The 16,484-nt window shown below is 47.5% G+C and overlaps 1 protein-coding gene across 1 annotated transcript in view; it reads right to left on the minus strand.

Annotated features, from left to right (window-relative positions):
* Window positions 1-505: 505 nt before the first annotated feature.
* Window positions 506-16,484, minus strand: part of DHX37 (DEAH (Asp-Glu-Ala-His) box polypeptide 37) — a 16,685-nt gene continuing 706 nt past the window's right edge. Inside the window, exons 2-27 of the mRNA XM_009997680.1 lie at window positions 15,658-15,827; window positions 14,704-14,816; window positions 13,668-13,995; window positions 12,821-12,969; window positions 12,466-12,558; window positions 11,889-11,985; window positions 11,466-11,579; window positions 10,683-10,784; window positions 10,086-10,200; window positions 9,679-9,774; window positions 9,006-9,082; window positions 8,161-8,299; window positions 7,824-7,900; window positions 7,027-7,259; window positions 6,473-6,584; window positions 5,770-5,876; window positions 5,215-5,403; window positions 4,963-5,087; window positions 4,271-4,387; window positions 3,965-4,137; window positions 3,478-3,592; window positions 2,917-3,054; window positions 2,476-2,570; window positions 1,960-2,033; window positions 1,169-1,266; window positions 506-597 (exon numbers count right to left, since the gene is read on the minus strand). Of these exons, the coding sequence (XP_009995982.1) occupies window positions 506-597; window positions 1,169-1,266; window positions 1,960-2,033; window positions 2,476-2,570; window positions 2,917-3,054; window positions 3,478-3,592; window positions 3,965-4,137; window positions 4,271-4,387; window positions 4,963-5,087; window positions 5,215-5,403; window positions 5,770-5,876; window positions 6,473-6,584; window positions 7,027-7,259; window positions 7,824-7,900; window positions 8,161-8,299; window positions 9,006-9,082; window positions 9,679-9,774; window positions 10,086-10,200; window positions 10,683-10,784; window positions 11,466-11,579; window positions 11,889-11,985; window positions 12,466-12,558; window positions 12,821-12,969; window positions 13,668-13,995; window positions 14,704-14,816; window positions 15,658-15,827 (3,338 nt within the window). The remainder of the gene's footprint in view (window positions 598-1,168; window positions 1,267-1,959; window positions 2,034-2,475; window positions 2,571-2,916; window positions 3,055-3,477; window positions 3,593-3,964; window positions 4,138-4,270; window positions 4,388-4,962; window positions 5,088-5,214; window positions 5,404-5,769; window positions 5,877-6,472; window positions 6,585-7,026; window positions 7,260-7,823; window positions 7,901-8,160; window positions 8,300-9,005; window positions 9,083-9,678; window positions 9,775-10,085; window positions 10,201-10,682; window positions 10,785-11,465; window positions 11,580-11,888; window positions 11,986-12,465; window positions 12,559-12,820; window positions 12,970-13,667; window positions 13,996-14,703; window positions 14,817-15,657; window positions 15,828-16,484) is intronic.

Below are 16,484 nucleotides of genomic sequence, written 5' to 3' on the forward strand. Positions count from 1 at the left end.
TTTTTTTTTTTTTTTTGTCCCAAATACTTATATTTTCCTTTATTTTTTTTCTGTCCTCTTTCCCGCACGGAGCACCTGGAGCAGTCCCAGCTAAGGCTCAGGCTGCAGCTGGAGCTCCAGTCACGCACGAAGGAAGGTCGAGAAAGGTCTGACCAGTTTTGCTTGTTGCAACCTCCCGTGTGGAAAAAACACTTTGCCCAGCCAAGAACTAGACACATTTATTAGAGTTCATATGACTAATATAGTCCAAAGAGAAACTTCTGATTATTTAAAAAAAAATATGTAAAAATACAATGGATAAAATTATCCAAACTTTGATATTACAAGATACCAGGGAAGCAGCCAGTAGGGTTTTTTGGGAAGAGAGGGGGCTTCCCAGAAAACCAGAGTCAGCCCTAGTTCTCTTGCAGAAAAGCGTCTCTAAGAGCAAGTCCATCTGTGCCAGAAGAATTCCATGGAAATTCAAGCTCTGGAAATGTCTTGGAGGAGTCCATCAGGAGCAGGGTCAGGAACCTCCCAGGGCCACTGGTGGCCAGTGCTGGGCCAGGTCATCCCGCAGAGCTTCAGGGACCCACTGGCCATAAGCTGCCAGCAAATCTGGAATGGAAGGCAGGAGCAGTGAGGTGGCTGCAGGAGCCAGGGACAGGAATGGTTCTGCTGAAAAGACAAGGTCCTGTGGCCCCTGCCTGCTCCCAGCAGGAACCAGCTTCCCAGCAGAGTTGGAGCTGGGACAGCTGCATGCAGATGTGAGAGCACTGAGTGTGGGGCAGTTCCCATGGAAGCCACCACAGCATCACTCTGCTGCTGCTCCTGTAAAGAGCTCTGATCATAAACAAAACCCATTGGACCTGAGGGGAAAAAATATTCCTGTGCCCAGGGGCAGAACCATCACAGTCTGATTCTTCAAAAGCCCCAAGCCAAGCATTTAACTGCAGGATTATTAGTATTGTAGTATTATTAGTTGTCTTATTAAAATACAAAAATAATTGTTGCTTTCTTAAAAAACTCCAGTTCCAAACACAGAGCATGACTGCACCTGGTAAGAAAGCAGCAAATATTTGGAGTATATCAGGTGATATAATCCATTTCTTAAATTATAATTATAAATTAAATAGTGCTCAAGGTATCACCTCTGACTCACAATCCATTACATCCATAATCCACTTACATTTAGGATTTTTCTTCCATGCAGCCAATAAAGCATCACGATTGTCACATTTTTCTGCAACCAGAGCCTGCAGGAGGGATTCTGTCCTGGGCTGGAGCCTAAATCAGTCCAGAATAAAATGGTGCAGAAAAACAAAGTTCCTGAGTGCAGCTCAGCAGTGTGTCAGTGTTCAGCTCAGCCCTTGGGATTCATCCTCTGCCTGTTTTTAGGAGGCTAAATGCAGGTGATGACATCCCTGGCTCTGCAGCTGATGGTAAAGCTACAGAGAAGCCCCAGGTCCCAGTGCTGAGCACTGGAGTGATCCAAAAAGGAAATATTTTTAATGGTGGAGCCCTCAGATAACAATTTGTGGCACCATTTTAACAGTCTTTCCAAATCTTCTACCAGCTCCATGAAAACTCACCGATTATTCTGCTAAACAGGACACTGGGCGGACACAAGGGAGGCAAAAGCTGACAGGCCTTCTGAGGGTCACAGCTCTAGAAATGCCACCAAAACCCCAATAAAAACATAAGTCTTTTGGAAGCCAGTTTTTAAAGAGAAGCAAAGCCTCTTCTTGCAGGTGGCAGCAGTTGGTTAGACTGGAGCCACCTGCAGAGGTCAGTGTGACCAGCAGGTCCCGTGTGCTCCTCCAGGCTGCCCTCACCATCACCCAGGTCTCCTGGGACACAATTCTTCTTGCTAAGGAAACTCATTTTCCTCTCCCTGCAGCTACAGCCCAGATCACTACCCAGAACAGCCTTCCCAGCATTGATTTTTTTTAATTTAAAAGGAAGTTAAACCCAACTTACTTGGACCAGGTCTTCAGCATTATGAGGGGGCTGGACAACAGACACTGGCTGTAAGATCTCAACTTTGCAATGACCTGAAAGGTTAGTTGTCAGAAGTATATAATGAACAAGGTGAATTAACTGTTCTGTGGAGACAAGAGTCAGGGAACTTGGACTACTGTGGATTTCTATCCCAAATCCTCCATTACCATCCCATCTCCACACCAGTCTCATCCTGGCTGGCTTGCTAGAGGACTCCTGTGCCTCAGAATGGACCAAGAGCCACAGCTTTTTACCTTTCCAAGAACAAGACTCAAACTTGGGACTTTCTGTCAACCAACTGCTGATTCTCCTGCTGGTTTGTATTTTAAAGGCATCCTCCCCCCAGCTGCAGCAAACTCCTCCAGCCACCAGCAAATTTGAGGAGTGGGCACACACACACACAGAGGAAGAAGCCACAAGGCTCATCTCCTCCAGAAACTGGGCTAAAAACCTCCTGATGACATCAAGGACATAATGCAGCTGGAAAACACTCACCTTTCCCTCCAGCAGGAACCTGGCAAAGTGTTTGTAGCGATCGATACCTTCTGGGTAATCGACCTCCACAGCAGGGAGCTGCCAACCCACTCGGTCTGGAAAGAAAGGTCTCACTGAGCCTCCCCAGCACTCAAGGAGGAGGGTACATTTCCAAGGGCGATGTGGCAACCTGGACAGCCTGGATACTGCCACCACCCAGCCAGCCTTCCTCCTTCACAGGGAGAGCAGATGGGCATCAAATGCCCGTGTCCATGGGGAAATGCTGATATTTAAATGGTTTTAAACCCTTGGCACTACTCAAACAACTGCTGAGCTCTTTGACCAGCTCAAGCTGAGCATGAGCTTTCTGGTCCAGTGACAATTTTGTCAAAAGCAGCACTGCAGTAACTACAGAGCAGCTCCCAGACAACACTACCAAGTGACACTTGTCCAGACACTTACAAAAGACACTTGGCCTGTGACATCGGACTCGGCCGGTGTGGGCACAGTAAGACGGGGGAGGGTCTTCCAGAGGCTTCCCAAAGTGGCAATATGGTGGCAGCAGGACAGGGATCCACTCAGGTTCCACTGCAGACACACCTTTAGGGAGGGAAAACACAACTGAATGAGGGACTGCTGCCAGGAGCTGCCCCTCAGCTGCAGCCCTGGGGGCACAGTGCATGGTCAGGGTCTCATCTCCACAGAGTTTCCTGTGTCTCATTTTTCAAGTCAACTGTACAGGTTTAAATCCCTTGGAGACCAGCTAAGTATGGTTGACAGGGCTGGTGCAGAGCAGCTCTTTCAGGAGCTGAGCTTTGCTACAGCCCAACCCACTAGAGGAAGAATAGACCACACCAATTTTTCCCTTGCTCCAAATCGAGGAAGCATAAGGCTCCAAATCCCAGGAGGCATGACCACTCTGTAAGGAGAGGCCTGTTACCACAGCAAGGGGAACATTCTGCTGAGGCTCTTCTGAAATCCTCACCATTCCTGCAGAACCAGCAGGGACCACAACAGCCTTACCTTTCATATACAGCTTCGTAGTCTCAACAATTTCTTGATACACCACAAACTCTGGGAGCTCTTTGAAGAGGACTGAGCTTGGATGGATGAACACTGGGTCATCCAGGAGAGCAGTCTTTAAGAAAGATTGAAGCAGAGTAAGATGAGTTACTGGTAATCCAATTTCTTGACTGCATCTAATTTCAGTCTCTCTCAGGTGTACATTTACGTGGTTTTCCTAAATGATGGAGGTATTTAATAACTCCATAATTTTTTGCTTTGCCTTTGCAAGATGGGCTAATGCTACTTCTTAGCTCATTTATAAAAATTCCTATGTGAAGACTAAGAAATTGCAACACTGGAGACTTAAAATTCTATGGAGAGAAACTGTGGCACCCCAGCACACCCAGCCTCACTACTCTGCCCAGCCAGAAGCCCAGGCTTTGCACAGCACTGTCTTTCCTGCCCCCCAAGGAAGAGGAATCCAAATCAATTCAAGCTCTTTTACCTTGTAGGCGTTTTTCCACTTTTCATCCAGGAGCTCTTCTGCCTGAACCCTCCGGGCCACGTGATCCCCCAGCCCTGCCAGCACAATCTGTCTCAAGTAAGTTGCTTGAGCTTCTGTTGGGGGCTTCATCTTCGGATCAACGTAGAGGCCAGAATCAGTGCAGACAGAGTTCACTGCGGGGAGGAAGGGGAGTTGAGATTCCACAGGAAAAAAAAACCAACAAGACAGGTTGCAACTGACAGCCCAGTTGATCTGTCAGCCTCCAGAAGAGGATAAGCACAGCAGTTCCTCTCCAAGCCCACTCACCTGCTGTTGTCAGCTGCCCCCTCAGGCGCCTGATTTCCAGCATCGCTTTGTACCGGAGCCCGTTCTCCTCACAGAAGTTTCGGGGACACCCCGCGTACTCACAGGCCCCCACTGCCCCTGGAAGAGAAGAGTCAGGTGGAGACAACGACTTCAGCTGATCAGTTGTCCTCATCACACCAACTGTGGGACAGCACTGCCGTGGTCTACACCTGCACATCACAGCCTGCGACACGGGCAGGCTGCCCAGAGAACTGCCTAGAAAATAACACTGCTGGATTTAGTCCTACAGCATGAGGAGCCTTTGGTTGTGAGAAGCTAAGGGCTCAGGGTGAGGGGAGGAGAAGGAATGGAAGGGACACCAAGATGATCAAAGGCCTGGAGCAGCTCTGCTCTGCAGACAGGCTGAGGGAGTTGGGGCTCTTCAGCCTGGAGAAGAGAAGGCTCTAGGGAGACCTTAGAGCACCTTCCAGAGCCTGAAGGGGCTACAGGAAAGCTGGGGAGGGACTTCTGACAAGAGCTTGAGCTTGTAGTGAGAGAACAAGGGGTAATGGATCCAAACTGGAAGAGGGGAGATTTAGGTTAGACATCAGGAAGAAATTCTTCCTGAATAGGCTGCCCAGAGAGGTTGTGGCTGCCACCTCCCTGGAATTGTTCAAGGCCAGGCTGGATGAGGCTTGTGCTGCCTACAATACCTAGCATCACCATGAGGTCTCCCAGCTTTTGCATCGGGCCCTGCCCAGCCCAGATCCTCTGCATCTGTGCAAACTTGGCTTTCTTCCCCTTCAGTTTGGCCGTCTCTTCCTCGCTGACTGCTGGCCTAGAAGAAGTACAAACCAGCACAGACGAATATTAAGTATTATGCTTAGGTGCAGAGAGGCCTGGCTGCAGGGGAGGCAGCAGGTGTGAGCAGGTGATGCAGCCTGTCCTGCTGCTCTCCCACCCACCTGTCAAACTCCTCAAACAGCTCCCGGACAGTCATGGCAGCAACGATGGTGATGGTGTAGGGCAGGCAGTGGTGCTGCCTGCTCAGTGCCAGCATCTTGGCATAGCGGGGGGCCACAGGGAAAGTGGCCATTATCCTGCCCAGGGGACTAATAGGGCAGCTCAGCTTTGCTGCCAGCTGCTGCTTCAGCCTGAGGGAGGAAGGGAAAAGTCACCTCATGAAGTAACTTCTTGTTTTGCAAGCCCAAGAATTTTATGTGTTTTCCCAGGTTTTGTTACGTGCTGGTCCCACAGGTTGGAGGATAGATTCCTCTCTCTCATGCAGCTCCCACCCACCATGGGGGACTCCTGGCACACTCCTTCCCTGCCCAAACACCCCCTGGGGCAGCAAAACAAATACAGGTGAACCAGAGGCTTTTAGGATGATCCCAGCCCCTGCACTAAAGCCCATTCTCAGACATGGGGGCTGAGATAGGAAAGCAGGCAGGAGGACAGCAGTGCCCCCTGCCTCAAGAACTGGTGCTGATAGGGAATTTGTGGGGGACCACAGAGATTACCTTCCTGTCATAGGGGGCTCCTTCAAAGCACCCAGAGCTATCAGCAACTCCTCAGCTGCTGCAAGGGCTTCTGCTGGAGGTGGTGTTGGAAATGGGAAGTTGATTACCTATGGACACCAGGAGAAAATGCCTCTCAGAACACACGACTGACATGGCTCCCACTCAGAAACAGTCTGAACCCAGCTAGAACTCCTGGAAGGGAGGGAAGCCCTCACCTTTGGTTATCTGTACCAAAGGAAAACATTTAGGATGTTTGCCAGGAGCGAGAGGAAAGGCCATATAATGGGAGGAAACACTTAGAACAAAAACATGAGGGAACAGAAATACCAGTGTCACCCTTTGCTGCCACGGCCTGCAGGAACCGCCCAGGGCAGGCTGCTTTAATTCTAAGTAGTGTGCTTTCTGAGAGGGCTCAAGTATCTCCAAAACACAACCACTTTTTGGACAGTCCCAGAGGGTTTTTATTTAACTACTACGAAAACAAGAAAACTCTTAATACCTAAACAAACATGTCTGTTAAGCCCTGGTGGAATTCACAGCAGTTTCTGCAATTGGCAAAACTAAAATCAAGTCCCAGGATCCAAATTTCTAACACAAGGCACAGCCTCAGGCAATGATTATAAGAAGGCATTTGTGTTTGTTTCTGGCTCCCAGGGGCAACCACTTCAGTGAGTGCTGCACAAAGAGCCAAGCCACACCTCACCTTGTCTATATTTAATGCCTTCATCTGCAGAATCAAGTCTTCTACTGGTCGCTTTGTTATTTCTGGAGCAGAAAATTTCTCAAAGTCCATGAAGACTGCTGAAGAATATAACCTAGTGGATCAGAAATGCTGCTTAAAGACTTAGAAGAAATCTTAAATGACATGCAGGAAAAATTGGCAAGAAAGAAAAAAAATATTACAGTTGTGGGTGCTATTTCCATAACCATCTGATGATTCCCATGGTTGGGGCATGTCACCTTATTGACAAAAAGCTGACTTGGCTGGGAGTGGAATCCATGTTAATCTGGCCACCACAATAAGGGTTTTCCAGCAAGAGAAAGCCCTGAGGAGCCAACCTGTCAACCTAACATCACCAGTGACAGCCCATCTTCAGCTTCACCACTCCTGTTTGAATGAGCAGACAAAACCCTGATGTTTCAAGCACCACCAGCCCCCTGTGAAAGGGGCAGCAGGATGAGGGAAGGTGTCAAACTCACGCTGAGGCTCACTGGGCTGTTTTGCTCCCTCAGCCCTCCCCGGGGCAGACAACCCACCTGTAGCAGTGTCCCGGTTCCGTGCGGCCCGCCCGGCCTGCCCGCTGGTCGGCCGAGGCCTGGGAGATCCAGGTGACTCTGAAAGATGAAACCCCCGTCATCTTGTCGTAGAAACGTTTCTTGACCTTCCCACAGTCGACCACGTATTTGATGCCTGGGATGGTAAGTGACGTCTCAGCCACGTTGGTGGCGACCACGCACAGCCTGGTGCCTGGGGGAGGAGGCCTGAATACCTGCAAGAAACAGGTGGAATGTGAAACGCGGGGCCAGCCATGGAAAACAGACTGGAAGTCCACTTGGATGGGCTGCAAAAGGATGAGAAGGCACATGGCTTTGCAGGTGAAACCCAGAAGTGAAACCTAGGATTTAACTCTTTGCCTCCAGCTCTGGAGCCTTCTCTCCAACTCAGTTAATCCCTTAAAAACATCCCCAGAGGCTCCAGGTGGAGCAGACACCAGCACAGACTCTACTCAGACACTGCTTACACCTCTGAAGCCCAAGAGGGAATGCAGGAGTCTGCACAAACCACAGGATCCTGACGGGACCCGTGGCCACCACTCACTTCCAGGGGCTGCAGGACTGACACTCTCCAGCTCTCCCAACCTGCTGAACTGGCACACCAGGGAGATCCCAACCCAAGCAAGGCTTGCTCCAACTATATCCCAACTTGCCCATTAGGCCATTCAGACCTGGATAGTCCAAGATGGAAATTTTACCTCACAAAGCACAAGTGACTTCAGGCAACAATCACACTTATCCACAAGGATCATTCCTCGTTGTGACAATAAATCCTTTACCTTTGCTTGTTGCTCTGGCGCTAGTAAAGAATAGAGCGGGAGCACGTAGAGCGGAAGGGACGAATCTGATTTCTCATCTGTGAAGAAACAAACCAGTGCTCTTAATTGCACAGTAACTCAACTTCCAGGCTTCGTCCCAGCAATGTCCTCACCAGCACCACTTCACCTAAACCCAGCAAAGTATCTGGTACAAAGCTGAAGCTGGAAAATCTTCACAGCTTTTCCATGACACAGGTCTGATGTACTATCACATCAGCTCAGCAAAGGACAACTAGCTTTTGTCACACATTCCACAGCTGACAGGGGATGCTGAGTTTTTATTTCCTAAGTGCCAAACCTTCTTCTGAGTCTCCATCTCCTAAGTCAAGGTCGATATCAGACCCTGCAACATCATCATCAGTTTCAACGTCTCTGTCTTCATCTCCTTCATCCACTGGTACAACAGAGTAATTGTTCAGATCAATTTTGGGGAGTGTCTGAGAAAGAAAGACCACAAAGCATTAAGAGGGGGACACAACCAGCACTTTTTGTTGCTTTGAAAGCAAAGCTAAGCACTTACTCCAGACACTCATTGACCTGAAGCTGATGGAGGGAGGGATTGAGTGTTTCCACTTGTATTCCAAGGCTGAGGTTCAGCACCTGGTAACTGTGAGAGTCAGTAACCCACTTTGTGCTGAGTCAAGCTTCTTCACTTGGAGGATAGTGGGGAAGGGTCCAATTTCTTTAACTCAGGCCCCTTCACCTACCAGGACCCAATATCAGCAGACAGTGTATCTAAAACACCAACATCTCCTGCTAACAAAGTGCCTGTAGGATCTGGGCAGAAGCCAAACATAACCCTTCATCACTGATGCATCAGTCCCAATTTTAGGTAATAAATGGCAAGATAAGGAGCAGCCCCGGAGCCAGCAAGTCTGGAACTGCTTCCATTACAGTTTTAATGGCCAGTAGTCAATCAAAATCAGCCCATAATATCCAGGGACACATTTCAGCACTCTGCAGCTTGTAATGCAGCAGTTGTCAGTGTAGGCTTTACAACTGGATTTCTTCAAGGGGACATGTCAGCTACAAGGCTTCATGCAAGTCTAAAGCAGCTAAATGCAGCTCCCCAGGAGGACTGTTTTGCAGGGAGGCACCTGCTCCTCCCTGTCTCCTGGAGCAGTTCCAGCCAGCACACATTACCATGATTTTCTTCCGCTTCTTTGACTTCTTAAATCTTCTGATTTCTTCCACCGATTCTTCTTTGTCATCATCTCCTCCTACAAAAACAACCAGCAGAATGACTGAGCTGAGCATGGTTTCCTCTCGGAAAAGGTAGGGTGGAAGAGTCTGGTCCCACTCTCAACTTCATAGGGATTCAAAAAGTGTCACAGCAGGGAAGAAGCAAAGAAGCACAGGGGACAGCGATGATGCAAGTTCCACGTTGCAATTCCACTTAGGAACCATTGGGGACTGAGAGCAGCACACACAGTGCCTGCTTGTCTTGGGCTTTAGGAGATAATTAAGCTGACCTATATTAGAATTTGACTGTCTAACTTTCTACAGTCATTCTGGGAAATGCCACTATCCTAAACATGGTCTCCAACAAGCAGCAGCATTTCCACTTGAACTCATGATCAACAGAGTAAGGGAAGAAATGGGTTCTGGGGAACTGCAAAGCATCACACACAAACCTTTTCTCCAAACTCAAAACAGCACAAACTTCACAATCACTCATCAAAACCAGCCACAATGAGCCCTTTCCCTAACCTTTGATTTTTGGGTTTGTTAAATAAAATCTCTTATCTTTTGGGTACAAAGCCAGTTCATTTCCCAGTGAGATAAAGTTTAACAGTCCTTTGTTCTATGGCATTACCTGCAGTGCTGTTTCTTTGGAATGGAAAGGCTTTCCTTAGCCTTCTGCAGAGAGAGTGAACTTCTGCCTGGCCTGTTAGAAACACCAAAATCCCACCTGCAAGAGAAGAAATCACTCTCAACCTCAGTACTTCATCCTGGGAAGCTTCAGATGTTGCTCTTGACAAAAGACAGGTTGAATACACTGTGAAGTGACAAGCAGGAACACTGAGTTTCACTATATCTGTCTTCTGCTGCTCCCTCAGGGTAGTAGGCAACTTGCACAAGAAAAAACCTTCTAAGTAAACACACAGCATATAATTGCAGTCCCATGTTCAACTTACAAACAAACCCAACAAAACTACAACCCAGAAAACTTTGGATATGTTAAGTGTAAAGAGTTTGAGATGTTCTCAGCAGTGACCTTACCTGATGGCAACATCCGATGGATTTTACACACCTTCCTGAAGCACTCCCCACTGTAGTCATCCAGGGGGGTTTTCTTGTTAAAATGAATGGTTACAGGGAATTGTCTTGCATCTACCTAGAGAAGAAACAGAAAGCAGGGTTTGTTTGCTGTTTTAACTCCAGCATAATCATTACAGCTTCCATGGTAGGAGTAGAAAAGCTCAGCCTGTGTTTTCTGTTCAACTCTTGTTTTGGGTAACCTACAAAACCCCAGACCCACAGAAGTTACCAGCATTGTCTATCCTGAACACCACAAAACCATCAACATGGATTGAAGGCTTTCTAGTTTTCCTGAACTGTAACTTACAGTTTTTCAAGATTATCAGATTCTGCTCAGCCAGTTTTCTGATAAAAGTGGAAAGAAAAACACCAAGTCCCAGAAGAAACAATGCTCTAAACAAAACAGCTATTTTTAAATTGATAGCTGAAAGATTTCAGGACCAACTGGAAAGATTACAGTAAGATTGTTTAAAAACAATTTTAAACTGTTTTATGAAGGGAACCTCAGTGTATTTCAGCCGTTGCAGCTGACACAGATGCCAGCAGGGAGCACAATACCTGAATGGCAGGAGGTGTAACAGCAAACAGCCTCTTGTTCTCAGTGAAATCTTCAACCCGAAGGGTGGCTGACATGATGATCAGCTTCAGGGGCAGCCCCTTCTGCAGGGACACAATGTGTTATTCTGTGCCTGAAAGCACATGGCAGGAAAGCTACACAGCCCTAGAGCTACCAGCAGGACTGGGTATAAGTCTCTGCACCAAAGCACTCAAAATCCAAGACAACAAAAGCCCTGTGCTGAGTGGCAGAGGATTCACACAGCTCCACAGGCAGCCTAGCCGAAAATACACAGAATCCCACACTGCCAATCCTGCTGTGTTCTCTCTCCATCCAGAAGTAATGCAAAAGCAGGTGCTGAGCACTGCCCTGCAGCCCACCAGCCCCAGCATCACTCAGGGGCAAACATGTCAGGACATCTGCCCCAAAGCATCCCCTCCCAAGCACGGCTGCTCGCAGCTTATTGCAGTGCAACAGGAAGCATCCTGCTTTCTAACAGGCTGTTAATTCTGTTTTCATGTCTCGTAGCACTGTAAATCTAACATTCATTGGATATTGTCTGACAAGTTACCTGTTGGTGTTGACATGTACTATTTTTTCCTTTTTTGTAGGCTCTGAGTGTTTCTTTGATCATATGGAAAGACAGACTCATTATCTGAGTGTTATTTCACACCTTCTGACAGATTTCCATCAATTTCCATACCACAAGAGTTCTTCCTCAGAGCCTCATTGTGCTTAACATCCCCCTGCCCAGCACACCTACATGGAAATACTGCTCCTCTTACCTTGGCCCGAAGAGGCACGATGCGAGACAAGAGGCCTATCAAGATATCCGTGTACATGCTCCTCTCGTGGGCCTCGTCAATGATAACAACTTTGTACTTTGAAAGCAGAAAGTCCTGAGAAGAGAGACAGACTTCATGACATGAAGCCTCACCCAAAGCCATCTTTAAGACATCTTTAAGACTGAAAGCCTACGGAAAGCAGACTAGTTCCCAAGACTCTCTTATGTGCTCTCATCTTACAGGGATAACCTGACACTCGTGGACTTGGGCAGGACTATGAAGGGTTGAGATGCAGTTCACCTCCAGTGCTGAAAGAGCTTCTGATTTGAAAGGCTGGCAACAAATCCACACAAAGCAACTGGCCTCTCTTTGCAGCTATACAAAATACTTCCCCTTTTTATAACACTGAGGGCACCAGCTTACCTTCTGAATCTCCTTCAGCAACACTCCATCCGTCATGAACTTGATTTGGGTTTCATCTGTAACGTTGCCTTCGTACCGGATTTGATACGAAACCACCCTGTGAAGAAACACCAGGGTACCCACAAGAACAAGCACAAGGAGAAACAGAAAATTCACCCGGGGGCAGCTTTCAGTCTAACTAAGTCAAGCTTGAGGGTATGACAAGACAAAAAGCACACACCCCAGCCCCCAGCACACACAGAACACTAGAAGCTGGGATATACAGCAATGCCAGCTGCAATGATTTCACTGTTATGGGATGCTACCTCAGAGAGAGACAAACTAGGACCTCTTCCCACACCCCACCTATACCAAGTTCTTTCTAAAAAGTAACTTATAACCATCAGTAGAAGCAAAGGTGTGTCTGTGTTTTTGTATTTTTAAAGATGACCACACGGAGGAATTTGTAAGTAACCTTCCCACAGCTCTTCACCAGAGATGGAACAAACAATGTGAAAGTCTCAATTTCAGCCTATCACACACAGGAAGCATCTCACTGTTCTTCTCCTAGTAAGGTCTCAGCTTTTGTCCTCCTCACCTGTGTGACAAGTTCATCTCCTTAGCGACCCGCTGGGACATGGACACTGCAGCCACACGCCGAGGCTCAGTGATCCCAATAGCACCACCTGAACTAGAGTGGGGAAGGAAAGACAAGGAAGGGCTGTTTTAAAGAGAGAAACACTAAGAGAGAGAACAACAGGATTTCTGCACAATGCCTCTGAATTAAGAATCATTTATACAACACATAAAAGCCCACTGAATACGGCCACTACCGCTGCACAGAAAAGACCAGGTTCAGGGCAGCCGTATCAAAGGAAAAGAAGCAAAATCTGAAGTGACTGAGCTCAGTCTGAATGTTTCTATTTTTTCTGCATATAAGAGCAGACTCTTACCTGGCATAGCCAGCTTCATAGAGGAACTGTGGTACTTGTGTGGTTTTACCGCTTCCCGTCTCTCCACATATGATGACAATGGGATTCTCACTAATGGCTTCCATTATTACTTGCTCTTCAGCAAGGATTGGAAGCTTTAATCTTGCTTCCTAAAGAATATAAACCATATATTTTACTGGCACTGTTCTGTCTTTCTATCCCTTTTTGTTGTTTGTTTTTTTCCCGCCAGGATTGAGACTCATTCCCCAGCTCAGATTATAAAGTGACCCATAAAAAGAAATTCTGCAAGCTTGGTGGCTCAAAATGCTCCAAACCAACTAATATCACATTGTCCAAGAACTACAGTCACCAGAACAGCTTCCCAGAAAGCAGCTGGCAGTCCCACACTTTAACTTGTGAAACTTCAGGGTCCCTTGCGGTTATTTATCCAGCACTTCAAGCAGAAAATTAATTTCCCAGCCCTGCCTCATCTGCTCAGACACACACACAGGTTCTCCCATTGTTACAGGATGTCCCACTTACAGCAAATGGAATAAAACCACCCTGCCCAACACCAGCCTAATGAGCTAAAAGTAGCTGCACAAGGTTTTCCAGCAAAGAATGATAACAGACTGCTAAGAGATTCTTCATTTAAAACTAGAGACAAATACTTACATACTGAACCAAAACTAGTTTTCCTTCTGCTAGATTTGACGGGCTTAAGGCTCAAAAAAGCAGGGCACACTTTGCCAGAGCAGTGTTAGCAAGACACAAGGTAACACTACAGTGTCTGCAGTGACCTTGTCTGAGGGCAGATACCACCAACTCCAACCCCTTGATAATAACTTCACTGCTCACAGAGCCTCACCTGAATCTCAGGAGACCTGTCCACCGGAACAAACACCGCTGGCTTGCAAGATGGTTTGCTGGAGGCTGCCTGGCAAACTGGTGCACTAGGACCAGCTGACTGCTGCTCAGCCCCTGTCTTCTTTATGTCTTCCACTGGCTTTTCAGCAGTATCCAAACCACCAGCTGTGGACTTCTCAATTTCTTGTTTCTGCTCTTTCTGCTCCTCCTCAGAGTTACTGGGTTCTTCCTCAGGCTCTGATTCTGAATCTGAGCTCCGTTTCCTCTTATTTGCACCACCAACACTCCTGATCTTTTCAGGTGCCACAGCCTCTGGCTCCTGTATCACCCTAGAACAAAACATCAACATGTGAACCACATTTTGGTCAGTGCTCTTCAGGACCTCAAGTCAGACGTGCCTTCCATGCAAAAAACTTGCATCATCCAAAGTCACTGCCTGAGCCTGAACCCACGTTTTACTCAAATGGGAAAAACTGCTACACCTTGGGTGTTGTGCAGCACCTGAAGAGGTTACCCAGAGAGGTTAACCCAGTTCTGACAGGATCTCCACTCTTGGAGGTTTTCACAACTTTGCTAGGCAAAGCCTTGGCTGATCTGATGCCTGGATTCTGCTCCATACTGAATTTTTTTCATTTCTTCAAAAGGCACCTTTGCAGTTTCACTTATTTCAGCTTCTGTGAAAACACAGCTCTTGATAAACCCAGTAACTGTGAACCACACTAGCTCCAATGCAACAAGAAAGTAAACGTTTATTCCATGTGGTTTAGCATACTGGAAGAACAGGTGTATATAGCTGTCATCCACCCCCTTATGGAAGGGAAGACCAGTTTATTTTAACTAACATCATCTCCTTGGGAAAATACTAACTTATCAGCTAAAACCAGCCAAATTATTTAACTCCAACCATTCTGAAGAACTTGTGTGCAGTGAGAAGAAGAAAAAAAAACAAACAAAAACAAGCAAAAGCACCCAAGGTGGTTGCCAAGTTTTCAAGCACAGCAATAAACCAGAATGGTTCTTTCCAACTAATAATTTACCTTTTAGTCTGATACATGCGCTCCCCAGTACCCAGTCTGGAAGTTGTGTACAGAAGTTTCATTTCTGCCTCAGAAGCCTGGACTTCATTGAGCTTGCTCAGCAGCTCAGCTCGCTGTGGGGAAAAAACAACCATAATCAGTGCTTATTTTCACCAGGAAACAATTTCATTTCAGGATTAGGTCCAGAGTTTTAAAGGGTGTGCTCTGGCACATCTTGCTGTGCAGCTGTAAAGATGCTCCTGCTACTACATGGTCAGTCCTCCTGGATGAAGGTTTCAGCTTCATACTAGAACAAACCAGAAGACTCTTCATGGCTGCAATGAAAAGCTCAGCTGCATCCTTCAAACAGCAGCAAGGAAAATGGATTTGAGCTGGAGTGAGGGCTGGAGCAATGGAATCCTCCCTCCAACTCTCATGTGAGAGACAGTGCTGGCAGGTCACACAGCAGCAGTTTTAAACTACCTCCAAAAAGAGCCTGTTTGCCAAAGCCATTATTTAGACACTGTGACAAACAGGAATTTTGCCTAGGAAGCTTTCACAAAGACAGACAAGCTGCATTTGCAGGCAGCAAACACAGAAGAGCTGGAAATAAATCCTGCAGAAGCACTGGCAGTGGCAGAGCCAGGGGTGCCCCAAGCTCTGCATTTTGCAGCAGGACAGAACTTCCCACATGGTCTGCATGAACACTTCTAAAATCTCATGCCATTTACTCTGCTGGAGATGCACTTCACAACAGGCACCTCTTTGCTCAGGGCCAAAGAGATGGTGGGACCCAGAAATGGTTTGTTCCTGCAGCACCTGATGGCCAGAGCACCCAGCAAAGGGAGGGCTGATGCTGCTGTAGCACAAGGTCTTGAACATGTGCACATCCTGGTGACACCCCAGGCAGTTCACATCCCAACACCACTCCCTGGCACTGCAGTGGTTGCCCCACCTCTCGTTCTTCACACATACCTGCTTTTTCTTCTCCTTCTGCTCCAAAACTTTCTGCAGGGTTTTCTTCTGCTTCTTGCTCAGAGGTTTCTTCTGCTGTTGCACAACATGGGCTACTTTTTTCTTCTTTGCTTTCTTCCCTGGCAGGACCAGGGCATTACTCTCATCGATTCCCTTCAGTCTTGCTTCATCTGAAAGCAATTGTTTGGTTATTCCCCCGTGCCAGGCAGGTTATTTTCAGCACAGCTGGAACAGCCTGGTCACAAACCTTACCAGATTCAGCTATTTTAAACATAACCCTCACCCCCAGCCAAAGAAAAGAAACCACAGCAGGGGCAAAACATGAAACTGGGCACCCACTCTGCACTTGCTAGAGCCATGAGGGTAATTATCCTTAACTTATGCACCAACACTAGGAAATGTTTGCTTTCCTCACTGGAATTCCAGCAGGGTCAGGGGGCAGAGGGACAGCCCGGGACAGGACATGACTCTGGGTGACCCCACAGCCTCCTGCCTCTCCCAGACATAGTTTTTCCTCACCAAAAACCCCTATTACTCAAGTGTGAAGAATAAAAAACAGCCGAGGAAACGCCCTTTAAAAAGCAACATATGAGAACGTAAGCGTTAAACATGAATTTTTTTACAACAGCTGCTTTAACCCAGACAGGCTGAGATGCAGGAACCGCTTCCGTGGCCTTAACGCGAAGTGTCCACGGACGCTTCTAAAGAACAAACGTCACGCTCCCCACGACAGCACAGGGCGCAGACACGACAGGACCCCCAGCACCGACGTCACCCGCCCCCGGGAGCACCACCTAGCGCAGCCCGCGGGGGAGCCGCACCCCCCC

The sequence above is a fragment of the Chaetura pelagica genome, unplaced genomic scaffold (assembly GCF_000747805.2).
Source record: "Chaetura pelagica isolate M959 unplaced genomic scaffold, ChaPel_1.0 scaffold45, whole genome shotgun sequence".
NCBI classification, from domain to species: Eukaryota; Metazoa; Chordata; class Aves; order Apodiformes; family Apodidae; genus Chaetura; species Chaetura pelagica.